Genomic DNA, 16,671 nt, shown 5'->3' on the forward strand with positions numbered 1-16,671 from the left:
ATATGTGACTGTTAGGATTCTCCCCATACATGGGGAGGAAAATGTAAATTGTACCCACCAGGCGTCAGGCATGATTTTGAGAGTTTTTCTTCAACGAAGGATCCAAGGTTGGATCCCCAATCTTTCTCCATTTTTTTTTGTTAAAATAAAAGAGAGATAAAGGAAGAATTCAGTATTTTCTTTTTTTCCCCATCACATAGACTCGTATAGGTTCTAAAATGATTTATGGATGCATTGTATTTTAACAAAAAAAAAAAAAAAACACCCACACATTATTTTTATCTTTAGTGCTCACATAAATATAAAAAGATACCTAATTGACATTTGGTGATAGCCATCTAACAGATATAACTAGAAGCTTTATTTCCTATTTCTTATCACTGTATTTTAAGTTGTACATCAGATCTTATTTTTTAAAAACCACTTCCAATTTTTTTTATATATAAAAAAATTTATGTTTGAAATTTTCTTAAGAAACAAAGTATTATTTTTCCAAAGTTAAATTTCTGCTTTTGTCATGTATATGAATGGTTGGAAGTTGGAACCTAAGGTCTCAGAACTACATGGGGTCCTCCAAAACCTCTTTTAATGACTCTTGGAGCATCCTCAAACCACAATTGTGGAAAACTGGTCAATTCCACAAATTAAGACTTACCTGAAAACGTTAATGTCAACCTTGAATCAGACTTAATATCATCATCATCTTTTTAAACTGCATCAAAAATCCATGGAGGAAAAAGTAAACATAAGAGTCACTTTGTGTCACTGATTTACAGTCTTCAGACCATCCCAAAAATATTGCATGTGATCCTGTGTTAACACAAGATCATCCAATCCAAATATAATCATGGAACATCATTATTGAGAATGTTATGCCTGTTATTCTTACAAATAAGAAACAATGCTTTTGTGCTTGTCCTATCTTTTCAAACTCTCAATCCAAGCAATATGATTGCCAATTTACTAATGGGGAAGAAAGGCAATCTATCCCACTGTTGTATCTTTAAAAACAACTTCATTTTACACAATCAGCAAATAAAATAACAAGAAATCAAATATTAAACTTTACTTATTCCAGAGTATATATATAAAACTATACCCACGCATGTAAGTTCAGGTAGTCTTCATTAGTGACTGCAATTGGAACTGGCAACTTGGTTGTTAAGCAAAGTGGTCGCTAAGTGAAACAGCAACTCTGCTCATGACGTTACTTCAGCTTTCCATTGTTTTAGAGCAGTGGTTCCCAAAGTGGGCGGTACCGCCCCCTGGGGGGGGATACCTTAGGGGGGCGCTAAGAGGCAAGGGGGCCAAGCAGGGGGGCGCTAAGAGGCAGCAGGGGGGCATTCGAGGCTCTGCAGGGTCACCCCGTTGATTGTTGCACTGCTCAGGAGCTGGCGCCTCGAATGCGGCAGCTCCGATGCACCGCATTGTAATAGGCTCCAGGAGGAGGAAGAAAGGATGGAGTGAAGTGCAGTAAATTTGAGTGTGCTGCACGGGTGCTGCAAGAGCAGAGAACAGCCATGGAACTGGCTGTGGTGGGGCCTGGAAGGTGCGTACAAGAGGAGAAGGAGGGGAGAGGGAGGAAGGAAGCCTCCGCCACGGCTTCAACTCATTCCTCAGTCAACCTGGATTTCCAAAAACTCGCCACAAAGAAAGAAAAGAAGCTTCTCAAACTCTCAGAAAGCCAATATATCTATCTACCTACCTACCTACCTACCTAGCTATCCATCCATCCAAAAGGTCTGACTGTCTGTCTTCCTGCCTGCTTGCTTGCCTGCCTACCTACCTACCTATCAATATATCTATCTACCTACCTGTCTCTCTATCTATCCATCCATCCATCCATGTTTGAAGTGCTGGCCCTGCAGGCACATTGGGAAAGTAGAGCAAAGCCAGTCTGGGAGAGAGGGAGAGGGGGAGGGGGAGGGGGAGGGAGGGAGGGAGTAAGAGAGAGAGAGAGAGAGAGAGAGACCAGATGCATCAGATTGAAATGAGGCCTAGTTTAGACTGAGGCTAGTTTTGTGGATGAAACATGGTCAAGACTATCAGGAAGCTCTCACATTTTGTTGAGACTTTAAACAGGATCCATTGGACCAGATCTCCACCCTAAAAAATTACTTTTCCCCAATGTTTTAAAGTGCCAATTCTGAATAAGGCAAAACCAAAATGTACTGGTAAATTACAAGGAGAACACACACACACACACACTTCCTTCTAACCTACTGGAGCAGGTGATTGGACTAGAATAGATATCTCATTATTTTTCTCCTCCCACCCTCCCTCCTTCTTTATTTCTTTTTCTTTCTGTTCCTTCCATTCCCCCCTCTTTATTTGTCCCTTTTTCTTTCTTTCCCTTTTCTCTTTCTTTTCTTCCTTCTCTCTTTCTCTCTCTCTTTCTTTTCTCTCTCTCTCTTTCCCTCTCTCAGGCTCACCCCATTGACTTGGTGCACTGCTCTGCTTGGACTTGCTTGGGCAGGTCCCTCCAGTGCAGCGGGCTCAATGGGGTGGACCTACGGGGCCAGCACCTAGAACGCGGCAGTGGTGGCATGTTGGAAAAGTCAAGCAAAGCCAGAGGTCGGTAATTTTTGCTGCAAAGAATCACAAAAGCTTCTGGGTTGTGCACAAGAAGGGACACACATGTCAATGTAATTCAGGAACATAAAATAAAGAAATAAAAATAAAACAAATCAACAAGAATCGGCAAAGCATCTCTGATTAGATTTTATTCACTACTAGAATCTAATCAGAGATGCTTTGCCGATTCTGCAGTCCAATGACCTGCTCCAGCAGGGTTAGAAGGGAGTGTGTGTGTATGTGTGTGCATGGCTGTCAAAACTCCAAAAACAGGTCAAGTAGCTCTGGGGAGGCTAGTCATAAATTAGAACACTTGCTAAACAACTGGCCATTAAGTGAGGACCACTTGTATTTGGTTTGCCAGTCGCCTGGCCACGCCCACCCAGTCACATGACCACCAAACCACACCTATCTGGTCATGTGACCAGCAAGCCACGCCCAGCCAGCAAGTCACGCCAGTCACATGACAAGAAAGCCACGCCCATCCAGTCATGTGACCAGCAAGCCACTTCCTCAAATTAGGCCATGCCCACAGAAATTTAAATCCCACCCCTGGGTGGGGGGGCACTGAGGATGAGTTTCTAGCACAAAGGGGGCAGTGGACTGAAAAAGTTTGGGAACCTCTGTTTTATAGACTTGAGGAGATTATAAATGCAAGGATTGGTCACCAGTAATTAATTACCAGTTATTAAATTTTCATCTATTTCATAACTGTGAAAAATCACTGCATGAGTGCAATCACTAAATGAGGACTCTGTAATTGTTATATAACCATTCTTCTATAAAGTTGTATAAATCGTTAATACAGGACTGGCTCTATAAATGTAGTCCTTGACTTAACAATCACAATTGAGCCCTAAATTTCTGTTGCTAAGTGAGATATTTGTTAAGTGATTTTAGCCCTATTTTATGACCTTTCTTGCCAGAGTTATTAAGTGAATTGCTGCAGTTGTTAAGTTAAAAACATGGTTGTTAAGTGAATCCAGCTTCCCTATTGACTTTGCTTGTCAGAAAGCCGCAAAAGGGGACCCTGGGACACTGCAACCATCATAAATATGAACCAGTTGCCAAGCATCCAGCTTGATCATGTGAACATGGGGATGCTGCAATGTTGCAAGTATGAAAACAGTCATAAGTCATGTTTTTTCAGTGATGTTGTAACTTTGAACAGTCACTAAATGAACTGTTGTAAGTCAAGGACCACCTGTATAATTTACCACCTACAATAAAAATAAATAGTAAATGGCAACCTCACACATAGGACAAGATGCACAGTATCTAGGGCAGGGGTCTCCAACCTTGGCAACTTTAAGACTTGTGGACTTCAACTCCCAGAATTCCTCAGCCAGCAAAGCATAGCTGGCTGAGGAATTCTGGGAGTTGAAGTCCACACGTCTTAAAATTGTCAAGGTTGGAGACTCCTGATCTAGGGCACACAAGGCTGAAAATTCCATTCTTCTAGTACCTGGCTTTACATATATAATGAGGTAACAACCATTTCCTGCTCTTTTTATGATATCTCAAAACCTGATGGGAACCATCTAATTCAATCAAAGTATGGCCAGCCTGCATAGAATGAAGAAATTCTAACTATTTCTTCTCCTCTATCTATTTAATCCCAGTGATTTTAAAGGCTAGGGCCAAACTTTCTTACATGTTAAATATAAATTATGAGTTCCTCTTCTTGGAAGATTTTTCTTTGTTAAGATTTCCTGAGATGCATGCCCAAGACAGTAGTTTCTTATTTGAGATGCACAGAGTCTACAGAATAAAATAAGATCCACCTTCATAACAGTCAACCAATTCTGCCAGGCAGGCTATCAATTCTGCCAGGAAAACTAACTGCAGTGGTCATATACCCACCTCAGGAGCCATTAAATCTAGCTATCCCGTAGCTCTTGTTCCAGAACAATAAGACTGATAAAAAGATGATGAACAGGGCAATGAATCCCATTGCTAGATTTACAATACTCTTTTATCCAGTGATTTCTCCCTCTTGACTTATTAGATCAGCACTTCTGAAAAATACCTACTAGTGGAAACAGCCTGATTCTGTACAGTCTCTGATAATCTCCAAGTCCCTCTGTGCTGTTTGGTTTAGGGAAAAAGCATCTCCTTGTACCTTTAATGGAAGAAAATTCTCAGACGATAACATAAATTACCAGTCCTGCAGCTAACGAACGTGGCCATTATTCAACAAATGTTTTGTAATTTAGCCTTCATTACACTGAAATGGAGAATCAGTAAAGCAAACAAAAGGGAACGCAAAATAACATTAGCTCTTTAAAGGTGATGTCACACCTGCTTACAATCACATAAGTATAGTAACACCACATTCTCTGGCTTTGCTAACATGTCTTGGCAGGCTATAGCCACGCTAGACTTCTCTCCATATATTGATTCTTCAACATGGCTTTGAAGGCTGACTCTGCAAGAGTTTGAATCTTGTGTAGAGACTATATATCATTTAGAACAGAGGTCTCCAAACTTGGCAATTTTAAGACTTGTGGACTTCAACTCCTAGAATTCTGCGAGTTGAAGTCCACAAGTCTTAAAATTGCCAAGTTTGAGTACCTCTGCTTTAGAACATCTCTTCCCACTGTGACCTCAACCACTGAATCCAGTTCAATTTCTAATTTCTTGCAGCTGGAAATATAGAAGGAAGAAAATTCCAAAGGACTACTGTTACATTCGAGGTCATGACCGCTCCTAGAAGCTTACCTTCTTAAGCTTTTAATAGCTTTATAACATGCTGAAATTCCTATCTAAAAGTTTTCTAGGCAGAGAACAAAAAAGATTCAGTGTTTGCATTTCTCCCCATTAGGAGATTTTCCAGGAAAAAACCGCCCACTCAACATGCAAAGAAACCATTATTTTATGTTTAGAATTCTGCAGCACCAGTTGTATTTATCAAACATGTTTAGCAAACCGAACCTATCTGAGATCAAGTTACTGCTTCATCCTAAAGATCTATTATTTGCACTGCTAATTTAGCAATCCACATAATGGTTGACAAGAGTTGAAGACTGCAAAAATAAGGCAGCATGTTTGGTTTATTTTAAGGTCATGAATTCCTGTCATTGCAGATGAGATCAACCATTCTATATTAAATAACTATCACAGAATTAGTAAGTACACATGTATTTCTTAAAGCCACAGAATACTCTGTAGATACGAATCAATGAGGGAAAATCCTTTCTAACGCCACTTACTTGATAGGGATACAGAGTAATACCATTTGTTCTTGACAAGGACCAGGTGCCGTCTAGGTACTGATGAGCCTGGATAGCCACAGAATTCAGGATGTTACCATTGCTGGGACTGGTAGCCATCTGTACACTGACCTTTGTCTGGTGTCCCAAGGAACCATTTTTCTTCTCTATCCCATTAACGATTCCTATGTTGTTCACTTTTCCACTGAGTTTGTTAGGCAGAAAGCCAGCATAATTGGAAGTAGCATAAGGAGCAGATAGGTACGCCCAGTCTCTGGGTTGTAGACTGCCCATATGTCGAGAGCCCACTAAGGTGGGAATATTGGGAAGGGGAGGAGGAGAGCCAGGAGAAGCATCACAGTGTTCTGGGTTGGCTGCTTGCTCAAGTGTTAAGACCATCTGAATAGCCTCCTGCTTCAGCTGGTTCAAGTGAGTGGCACACACATCACACCGGTTGTCTCTGTCATTCCACGCTTTCCGGGTACTATTGGGAACCTGTAGTTTGTCATGAATCACTGAAGAAAATGCCGGATCCTAAAAATCAAAAAGAGGAAAATATTAAACTAAGAGGACAAAAAGAAATCAACTTTATTGTATTTACCATAGTGTGGATTAAAAAAAAATTGAATGCAAAAACCTTCATATTTCTGCTAAAACTAAATTGGACATCATGTTCTTGATTACCACCTGGAGATAGATTTGGGAGTTGCTTCACTAAATACAACTTCATTTGCATTATGGTTAGTCACAACGATATCATTTTAACACTGAGAAAATTAGAGATCTCTTCCATTATTAATTAGACCCCATTTACTCAGATTTTTTAATTAAAATTTGTACTTTAAAATTTGATGTTATCCATTCCTCATTGTCTACTGATTGTCCTGTGCAAAAGGATCAACTTCTAGAAACCACAGGTGGAACTCACTTACAGGCTTCTATATTCAAAGAGGGTGGTCTCAATATTTTTTAATATTTTTCTCTGGTAATATCACACTACTAACTAGAGCATACAAAACATTTGCTAGACCAATACTTGAGTACAGCTCATCAGTCTGGAACCCACATTATGTATATGATATTAACACAGTAGAAAAAGTCCAGAAACATTTCACAAGAAGAGTTCTCCACTCCTCTCGTTGCAGAATACCTTATGCCACCAGACTTGAAATTCTAGACCTAGAAAACCTAGAACTACGCCGCCTTCGGTCCGATCTAAGTATAGTATCTAAAATCATACATTGCAATGTCCTACCTATCAATGAATACTTCAGCTTCAACCATAACAATACAAGAGTACACAGTAGATACAAACTAATGGTTAACCACACCAAACTTGATTGCAAGAAATACGACTTCAGCAACAGAGTGGTCAATGTCTGGAATACTCTACCTGACTCTGTGGTTTCTTCCCCAAACCCCAAAAACTTTAACCTTAGACTGTCTACTATTGACCTCATCCCTTTCCTAAGAGGTCTGTAAGGGGAGTGCATAAGCGCACCAAAGTGCCTACCATCCCTGTCCTATTGTTTCTTTTATTTTCTTATATGTATCCATGTATTCATAACTATGTTTATACTATTATCTTGTAAGCAATTGACAAATAAAATAAAATAAATAAATAAATAAATATAGCTTCCTCTATTTTCAAACATGTAATTTTTTTTTAGACGTGGAGAAGTGAGGTAAGTTTAAAACAAGAATAAATGAAAACAGTATTTGATAATGCTAAAATTAATATATCAGGAAAATAACTACCAAGATCAGACAAAAGGAATAAAGACTATTCAATGCTGGGAAATCACATCATCTTTACAATTTGATGATACATCTCTGTTTTCACTAAAGTCCATAGTTATTCAACATGTGGAGATTAAATGATTAATGAATCATGGTATCTCTTACGTCAAACCCTCAAAAAAATTGTCAACAGAAGACAAGAGAAACCTGAATAACAATAAGAAAGCATTATCTTATTCTGACTAATATAAGAGCATCAGGAACACGCATTTCCTTGTCAACATAAATGTTTAATATTATAATTCTTAAAGAAAACCCTCACCTTACATTTTGGATAAACTACTTGTGCTGGCCTAGGAGCACTGAATGTAGAAAGCAAAGCACCAATATACTGGTATCCATATACTTAGTCAGGTTCACTTTGGGTAGATTATTTTATAGGAATCTTTTCAGCCCATTTCTGCCTTTGGAATATTGACTCTTTGCAGACAAAAACGTAGTACAATCTAGCAGAAATCTTTTATCTCAGAGCAAAAGAAAAAGCCCTGACGGGACTATCTAGATCTATTCTAAAACAATTGCAGGATTTAAACCAGTTTATGAGTTTAAATTTCTAGAGCTTATTTTTTTTAAAAAAGTGGAAAAAGCGTTACTAGAAAACTGAGTTTATCTTATTCAATCCCTAAAAGAAACTTCAGGAACATAAATAAGAAATCAAATATATGAACCAAAACAGAATGGTTATCAACTTTCTTAATAATAAGTGTATCTTAATAATCAATGTATAAATAACATTCCAATGTTATCCCTGAAACAAGTACTTTATAATTCTGCAAAAAAAAAAAAAAAAAAAAGATCCAGAATGGCCACTATAGATCACACAGGGGGAAAACAAATTACTATTATTTACATCAAAGCTTTCAAACTGATTGCTGGAATAGAATAACTGTAATGTTTTGGCATTAGTTTACTTTCTGTACAGTTCCAGGGGGGCTACCGGTGAATTTAATGAGCAGCAAGTTTATTAGTCTCATAGGTGTGCATAAAACTGGCAGAAGGAATTCAAGCTATGTACAATTTGAGTTGCATAGCATAAGTAGCAGGAGGATGCCAAGTTGCACATACTGTTTGAGCTTCTTAGGCTTTAAAACTCAGCAGGAAACATCAGAGAAATAGGTCTGCTTGTGAGGCTTACTGTCAACTTGAAAAGTCTATGGTATTTTGGCAGTCTTTCTAAAAGTCCAGCTGAGGACGTGGGAACTCAGAGCTTTTCAAAACTCAATTGGTTATTCAAGATTATAATTACATGTTCCTTTTCTGATAAAGAAAGTTTGGTTGTGTTTCAGGCAGAGGTTTAATGGAAAGCTACCAAACTTGCATCCCCACTGCACCGTAAGCTAATATAATAGAATATATGAAGAGTCAGATGACCCCAATTTCAAAGATCACATAGAAAATACCACATGAATTACAAAGTTAAAAAAGGATTAGGCAGGTGGTGAACTATATATTGTCTATATAGTTGGATATGTGAAATATACCACCCATATATTGTCTTATATTTATTCCATTGTTTGTGTCATTCACCTATGTCAGTTTATTGCTGAGTAAAACTGAAGCTCTTTTAATTCATTGCAAGGCATTTCTCACACCAAAATCTCAAAAGACACCTTTTAATATAATATATAAAGCAACCTAGCCCCCTCACTATGGCCATTTTTTAAACTAGTACTTCTCTCTATTGGGCTGTGAGAAGGACCTTGAGAAACAGGAGGAAGAGCTGCAACCTAGACAATTGTCTGATAAGAGAAAAAGTTCAAAGCAGGAATGGGGATAAAGAAAGCATTTCAAAACTGACCTTTCTAGTTCTTCCTAGTTCTCTGGGATGAAAAGGCAAGGGAAGAGGGAAGTGCTTTTAGATTTGCAAGACTCTGTTACTGTAACCTTACAAAAAAGAAACTATTAATATTTTGGGTTTTGGTTTCCTGATTTGGATTACCCTAAAGGACAGACATCAGTCTTGCCTTTATGTTCCAGAGAATTAGGGAGAATCAATTCTGAAATGCTGGACAGTCAATTCCGAGATGCTTTCTCCATCACCATTCCTGCTTTGGACTTGTTCTCTTATCAGACAGTTGTCTAGGCTGCATCTCTTCTTCCTGTCTCCTAAGGTCATTTTCACATCCCACTACATTTAAGGTGCCTGTAAATCTTGTATTCTTGGTAGATTATCAGGCAGCTATTAGTAAAGTTAATGAACATGCCTATTCAAATTAGGGTCCACAAAGCAAGCATGTAAAAGGAGTTTATAATAGACCTGGCGAAACTATGAGAGACATTAAGGGGAAAACGATTGTCCTGAGACAGAGGGAACCATGGGAAAGAGATTCAAAATAACCTTGCATTGATTTTGTTTAACATAAGCTAGAGTCAGAGAAGATCTTGGATGGGCTTCCAAGATTTTGCTATTCTGCTTTACGATAATAAAAGGCTTTCCTGGAATCCCTGTTGTGCCTGTTTCTTAATTTGGTCTACACTGAAGGACTGATAAAAATGTTAAGCGTGGGAAAACTTCCGGTTTGTCGGCTTCGCGAGCGGCAGGGATTTGCGGCTGCGCGATCCCTGCCGCGCTAGCCGCTTTTGGGGCTCCGACCCAGACGGGTGCGGAGCTAGGCTGCCCTGCAGGGGCAGCTGAAGGTAGGGGATCCGGAGAGGGGTTTGGGGGTGTTGCAGACCCCTCCCCGACCAGCAGAACCCCTTTTCCCAGGACGGTGCAGCGGCGGTCCGTAATGGCCGCCACAAAGAAGCTGGCAGCCGGGTAAGAATGCGCAGGAGGAAGTGGAGAAAGTGCTTGAAAGGAGAAAGTTTTTCTTGGCTCCTAGGACTCTAAGACATCTCTAATAAAATTCCTGAAAAGTATGACTTTCTGAATAATACCTGCCAGAAGAGGAAAAAAGCGGCAGTTTGATGGTGCTGAAAGGATAGCTTACCCTCTTTTCCTACGGAATAAATAACTGGATATTAAGAAACCTATTTTTTTTAGGTGAAAAGTGGTTTTAAGCGATGAGTGGGAAGAGAGAGGATTAAAAAGAAAATATTTGTATGCTAAGACTTTGTTGGAGGAGATGCCTTAAGGATTTGAAGACTAGAATATATTGTAATAAGATTTTAAACAGAATTGGACTTTCTTTCTCTTTGATTGATATTACCCCAGAAGGAGAAAGTGAGAACTCTGCCTTGGTTTGGATTGACTGATAACTTTGGGACTGCTTTATTTTCTTTATTTTCTTTGGAATATTCTGGTTGTTGTAAGAAGAAAGAAGGGGAAAAGAAAGAAAAGATTTATAATGGCTCTTTCTGTTGAGGAACTGAGAAAAGAATATGAGCAAGCAAAAAAAAATGGTAAAGATGGTGTGGAAGAAGCTTTCCTTTTTTTAGAAATGGCGCTTACTAACTATCAACAAACATTACAACAGATGAAGACAGCAGAGGAACAAGAAAGAAAGGAAGAAGCCATCTTTAATGAATCTCAGAATTTGATCAAGAAAGAAGGAAGAGAGAAAAGAAGAGAATTAAAGGACTTAAGATCTAAAAAAACATTTAAGAAAGGGAAAAATAAGGTGCAAAATCAATATGATGATAGTAAACAAAAGGGAAAAGGAACACGACAGAGAAGGGAAGCCAGTAAGGCAGAGGCTAGAAGAAGGGGGGGTAGAAAGGTTTGTTGGGAGAAGAAAGAAAGGGAAAAGGTGGAGAAAAGCTACAATGTTTTGAAATTAAATGGAAATAAGGAATTTTTTTTTAGGGATAATGGATAAAGTATAATTTCTTCAAAAAGATTTTGCAAGGTACATAAGATGAGATAGTAGTATTGTAATGGTTTAAGAGTTGATAAGAGATTAAAATGTTAAAATGTTTAATAATGATTGGCTTTAAAATTTAATAATAGGGGAGGTTTAGAATACTGTTTTAATTAAAGAGTTTAATAAGATTATGGTATTGATGTTATTATAAAATTTTTATTATAGTATTTGTTTTTAATATTTGGATTTATTGTCTAATTATGTATTTAATTATTTTGGATGTACTAGTTAGATAGAATGTACCAAGCAAAATCGGATTGGGTATTGGATGTTATCTTAAAGGTTAATTTGATTAATTCAGGGGGGAGATAGAAAGGCATCATACTCTGATTAATGATTTCAGGAGAAACTTATTTTCTTCTTTTTTATAAGGAATGAGACAAAGGGATGATAAAAAATGGACAAAAGATACAAATATAATGATTCAAACTAAGATGATTAATTAAGATAGAATTAAGAAGAGTGAAATATGTGGAGAAGTTAATATAGAAGACTTAGAATAGTAAATAAAATAAGTAATGATATGTAAGATGAGCATGAAGATAATTGAAGTCCATGAAGAGAGAGATACCTGGGTCCAAGTTACTTTCCAAAAAGATTTTTTTTATGTTTTGTGTGTTGTGTGTATATGTTTTTTTGGGGGGGAGAATTAGTAAAAGCTTGCAGAAATATAGAATGAGAATAATGGTAACTAAGTCAGAAAGAAATAGATGAAATAATAATAATGATATTGAATAAGAGTAAAGAGAAGTAAAGGGAAATTGAATAAGAGGTTTTTGTATGTTATATGGAAATGGTTTAAAACAGAATCATAATTTATCTGACTTGTTAAATTTACAATGAAAAAAGGTTTAAACATGTAATGAATAATGATAATTTGTGTGTTTTAAAAATTAATAAAACTTGTGTTTTTTTTTTAAAAAAAATGTTAAGCGTGGAGTATCACATCAATTATTTAAAGATCTCTCTATCCAAAGCAGGAGTCCTCTGATTTTTGGAAACACATTTGGAATTTTGAGAAAATGTTATGCAAAATCCGTTATTCTATGCCCCATAATAAAACATGCATTTAACAGAAGGCAAACTACTGGGAATTGCTCCCTATCATCTCCTTTGTAGTCTCTTGGGATACCCTTCACATTGCAATTTACTCTTGCATTTTTCTAGCCATATGGACATAACTTCTAAAGGCCATTAACTTTGCAAGGCTTATGTAACATAGACAGGCATCCTTTACAAAGAGTGTTTGAGGGTTTTTCCATTAATCTACATGTCACTTTTCCATTTTTCTAAATCAAAAGAATCTAAAAATAACAAGGGTGAGGCAGAGACTCTCAAAGGCACCAAGAAACCCTCTATTTGTTTACAAATGCAATAAATAAATCTATTTATTTATTGCATTTGTGCCTCACTTCAATCAATTTGACCATCAGCAGCTTGCAAGATATAAAAAAATCTTTTCAAACAATCCACAAGAGGCATAAAAAGACATAAAATCAAAAGTCATGGTGAAAACAATGACAACTCAAGAAGAATAAAACAGCATATAGCCTGATCTAGTTAGAAGGTTCTCCAGGGATAATTCATTCTTCAATATCGCTCTGAATGCAGGCAGCAATTGATGACAGTCTGTTCTTCACTGTGGGAGAGTCCTCCAAAGAATCTGTGATGGTATCAAAAGGCAGCACCACCTGGCTTCTGCTACCTTTACTCCAGGAAATAGGGCATTAGGACAGGGCTCCGCAACCTCTGGGCCATGGGCCACTAGTGGGGGTCGTGAGCTATTTGCAACCAGGCCATGGAAAAGCTGGGCAAGCGCCTGCGTGTGCAAGCACACATGTTCCGTTTGCCTGAGCAGCGGGTACACATGCAAACCCCACACGCAAAATGGAGGTGTGCACGTGTGAGCTTGCCAACACTTGAGACGAACCATTCCCTCTCTGCCCCCTGCTGGTCGGTAAAGCCGGGAAGGTTTGGGAAATCTGCACGAGAAGTAATTTCTGCCTAAATGATTTAATAAATTTAGACTTATCATGGTTGTTTGGAGAAGAAAATAGTGATGGGACCTCTGGTACCACAAAATATTTTTAAGTTTTAAGCCTATTGGTTGGCATTCAAAGTGACAGATAACATGTTAGGCAGAAATCAGTCTGGATAGTTCACAAATTTAAAGATTCAATTCTGATATTTGCACTACCAAAGGGTTTTCTATATTTCTATATGCACAATTTTTCCTGTCCTCAAACCCTTCAGTTCAGCAAGGGCTATAATTATTGGTTGGTCTTCAGGCCTAATCAAAAAATTGTGATCATGAGGACCGGATCCCTCAATCATCAAAGGATTATTCCTATAGTTATGTCTGAGATCCTAACTGAAGACTAAACTTAACATGTGCTTTTGAGAAAGCAACTAGCCTCCACTGATCTATGTGACTCTGTATACTGTACATCTAGAAATTTTCTCTGGAAGCATAAGATACAGAGATTTAAATTACATATGGAACAGGTTACATTTAAAGCAGATACAAACTCTTAGTGTTTGACATTAAAATGCTCTTAAACTGAATCCTAAAGAAAAACTGGCTGGAGCTGAAGAGCTTCCAAGTTGGCTTGAATTATCCATAGGGGTAGAAGATGATATAGGAATGGCTTGGAAATAGGACACAAGAGTAAAGAAAAAGATTACAGCTACTAAGAGAGATCAAATCATCGTAAGAAACAGTGCACATGCGAAAATCATTTGGGAAGTGATGTTTCCTGGACAGTGCTTGGAGGCTCTAAAATATGGTGGAGCCTGTTGTTGTAAAAAGGAACTTAAATAAATCAGTATGATAAGATGAAGAGAACCTGAAATGCTTCACATAATTAATGCATCTTGCAACTCCCTGATAAGGAAATGTTATAACTGAAAAAAATATACTTAAGGAGAAATATGCCAAAGGTATTTCAAATTCTACACAGCATGGAAAAAATGAGTGGGGAGATAAACATCTCTTAATGCTAGAATTTGAAGCCATCCAAGGAATATGAATGACAAGTAAATTGGAAAAGATCAGAACGATAAAAAGAAATGTTTTCACATATCACAGAGGCACATTATGGAACTTAGTACAAGTTAATATTACCAAACAGTTTAGGGAGCTTTACATTTATGGAAATGAGGCTATCAATGCACTTAGCCATGACATTTATTTATTGCTTCCAAAATATCTTATTTGGGAGCTTTTCATAGGCATTTAATTGCTGAACACTATGAAGGGGAAAAGCTTGTAATGGATAGATCATTGAAATATTGAAAGTATTTCTTATCCTGTAGTTAAAACTAGAACTCTAAATTTGGTTGGAAACCTTGTACAATAGTCGGTATATTTTTTTATTTATTAAGAAATTTTTTATGGCCACTCAACTCATTTTCAGTGACTCTGAGTGGCTTATGACAGCCCCAATATAAAGACCAATAAGCCTCCACCCACCTGGTCACAACAATCAGGCGAGCCACTTGATGGGCTACATGTCTCTCTGGGGTTTCCTTGGTTCTGCCAAGGCCTGTTGGCAGAACCAGGCCTTCAGGGCCTTACAAAAACGTATTTAAAGGCGGGGGGGCAATCTTATCTCTTCAGGGATGATGTTCCACAAGGAGGACGCCACTACAGAGAAGGCTCTTCTTCTTAGTCTTGCTAGATGGATCTTAGGAGAGGGGAACTATATACCAGTTGAATTGCAACTTTCTCAAAAAATCTTTAAAGACAGCCTTACACAGATCACAAGTTATTAGTACATGAATAGGCAAGATCAGCCCTCCCCAGATAGGATAGTGACCTTGTGATGACCCGGGGTGTGGCACAAAGGCAACACAGTCAGATAATCAGTAAGAGTCCCTTTACTTGCCCCCAATGTCCTGGTTATCTTCTAGCTGGAGAAAAACTCTCCCAGGAACAGCCTTTGGCTGCAGAGAATCAAGTCCAAAAGGTGGTCAACAAAACTGTAACTATAAGTATAACTATAAGGCATGGCAATAACTCCGCACAGCTGGGAAGATTCCAGAAACCAAAGGAGATAACCAAAGTCAACACAAGATAACCAAAGTCAACACAAGATAAACTCACGTTTGCTACCAGCAGCTGCCACACTCAGCATGTATTTCTTTTAAACTCTCATTCCCAGGTGTGGCTAATGAATGGAATCAGGCCCTTTCCTCCCCCATAAGCTATGCAACCCATGTTGCTCCCTTCTCCCTTCCTCCCTGTGTGCCCTAGGATGAAGAGGGGGTGGGCCTGGGTCTTCCTCTGAACTCCCTCTCCCTTGTTCTATCTCTCCCCTGCTCTGCCCAGCCGGACTTTGCCCTTCCCCATTTTCCTCCACAGCCAACAAAGCCACACTCCCGCTCCCTGACAGACCTAAACACCCACCCACCCAACTATCCATCCATCCACCCACCCACACTTATATACATACATACACCTACATGCATGCACATGCAAGCATACACACGCATACACACACTCCTACATTTCTATGTGACACTCTTCAATTAGCATTTGTCCAGGACAACTCCTATGCTCAGTCCTTGCTGTTGTTTGTTTTGGAACCCTATTTAAAATCAGAAGCCACCTTTCATCCATCATCTATTTTTCCAACACAGCATTGCTGTCTTCCATGGATTAGGATTCAGTCTGTCATCTTAATTTACCTGTACAATGCCTTATACATACATCCAATTTCAAGAAAGCAAAATTATTGTTCTCATTTTTCCATTTCTCTGTAGGTAGGTGATGCATAAAATACAGCAACATGCACAAACTATCAAATCAGATATATTTTCTGATACTACACAGGTCACATACAGGTGAAACTTGAAAAATTAGAATATCGTGAAAAAGTTCATTTATGTCAGTAATGCAACTTAAAAGGTGAACCTAATATATGAGATAGACTCATTACATGCAAAGCAAGATAGTTCAAGCCATGATGTGTCATAATTGAAAACCCCAAATCCACAATCTCAGAAAATTAGAATCTTGTGAAAAGGTTCAATATTCCAGGCTCAAAGTGTCCCACTCAAATTAAGCCATAACACCTCAAAGGGTTCCTGAGCCTTTAAATCAGGGGTGGGCAAACTTTTTGGCTTGGGGGCCGCATTGACTTTTAAAATTTGATAAGACGGGCCGGGTCAGCACAAGATTTTTGGGAATCGCCCCCACCCTTCCCCCACTCTTCTCCTCCTTCCTCCCCTCGGAGGCCCCCTGAGTCAGGAGTTGCTACCGCCGGTGCGGCTCCAGTCCC

General features: G+C 38.5%; 1 protein-coding gene across 3 annotated transcripts in view; it reads right to left on the reverse strand.

The window, feature by feature from the left end:
• Positions 1 to 16,671, reverse strand: part of KIF26B (kinesin family member 26B) — a 337,773-nt gene that overhangs the window by 220,335 nt on the left and 100,767 nt on the right. For 2 of the 3 annotated variants that reach the window (XM_026669385.2, XM_087967109.1), the window contains one exon: positions 5,787 to 6,320. In XM_026669385.2, the coding sequence (XP_026525170.1) occupies positions 5,787 to 6,320 (534 nt within the window). The remainder of the gene's footprint in view (positions 1 to 5,786; positions 6,321 to 16,671) is intronic. The other variant, XM_087967103.1, reaches the window with a different exon arrangement.

Source organism: Notechis scutatus, chromosome 1, assembly GCF_049901735.1.
Source record: "Notechis scutatus isolate UNSWTSFEM ecotype Mainland chromosome 1, rNotScu1.2, whole genome shotgun sequence".
NCBI classification, from domain to species: domain Eukaryota; kingdom Metazoa; phylum Chordata; class Lepidosauria; order Squamata; family Elapidae; genus Notechis; species Notechis scutatus.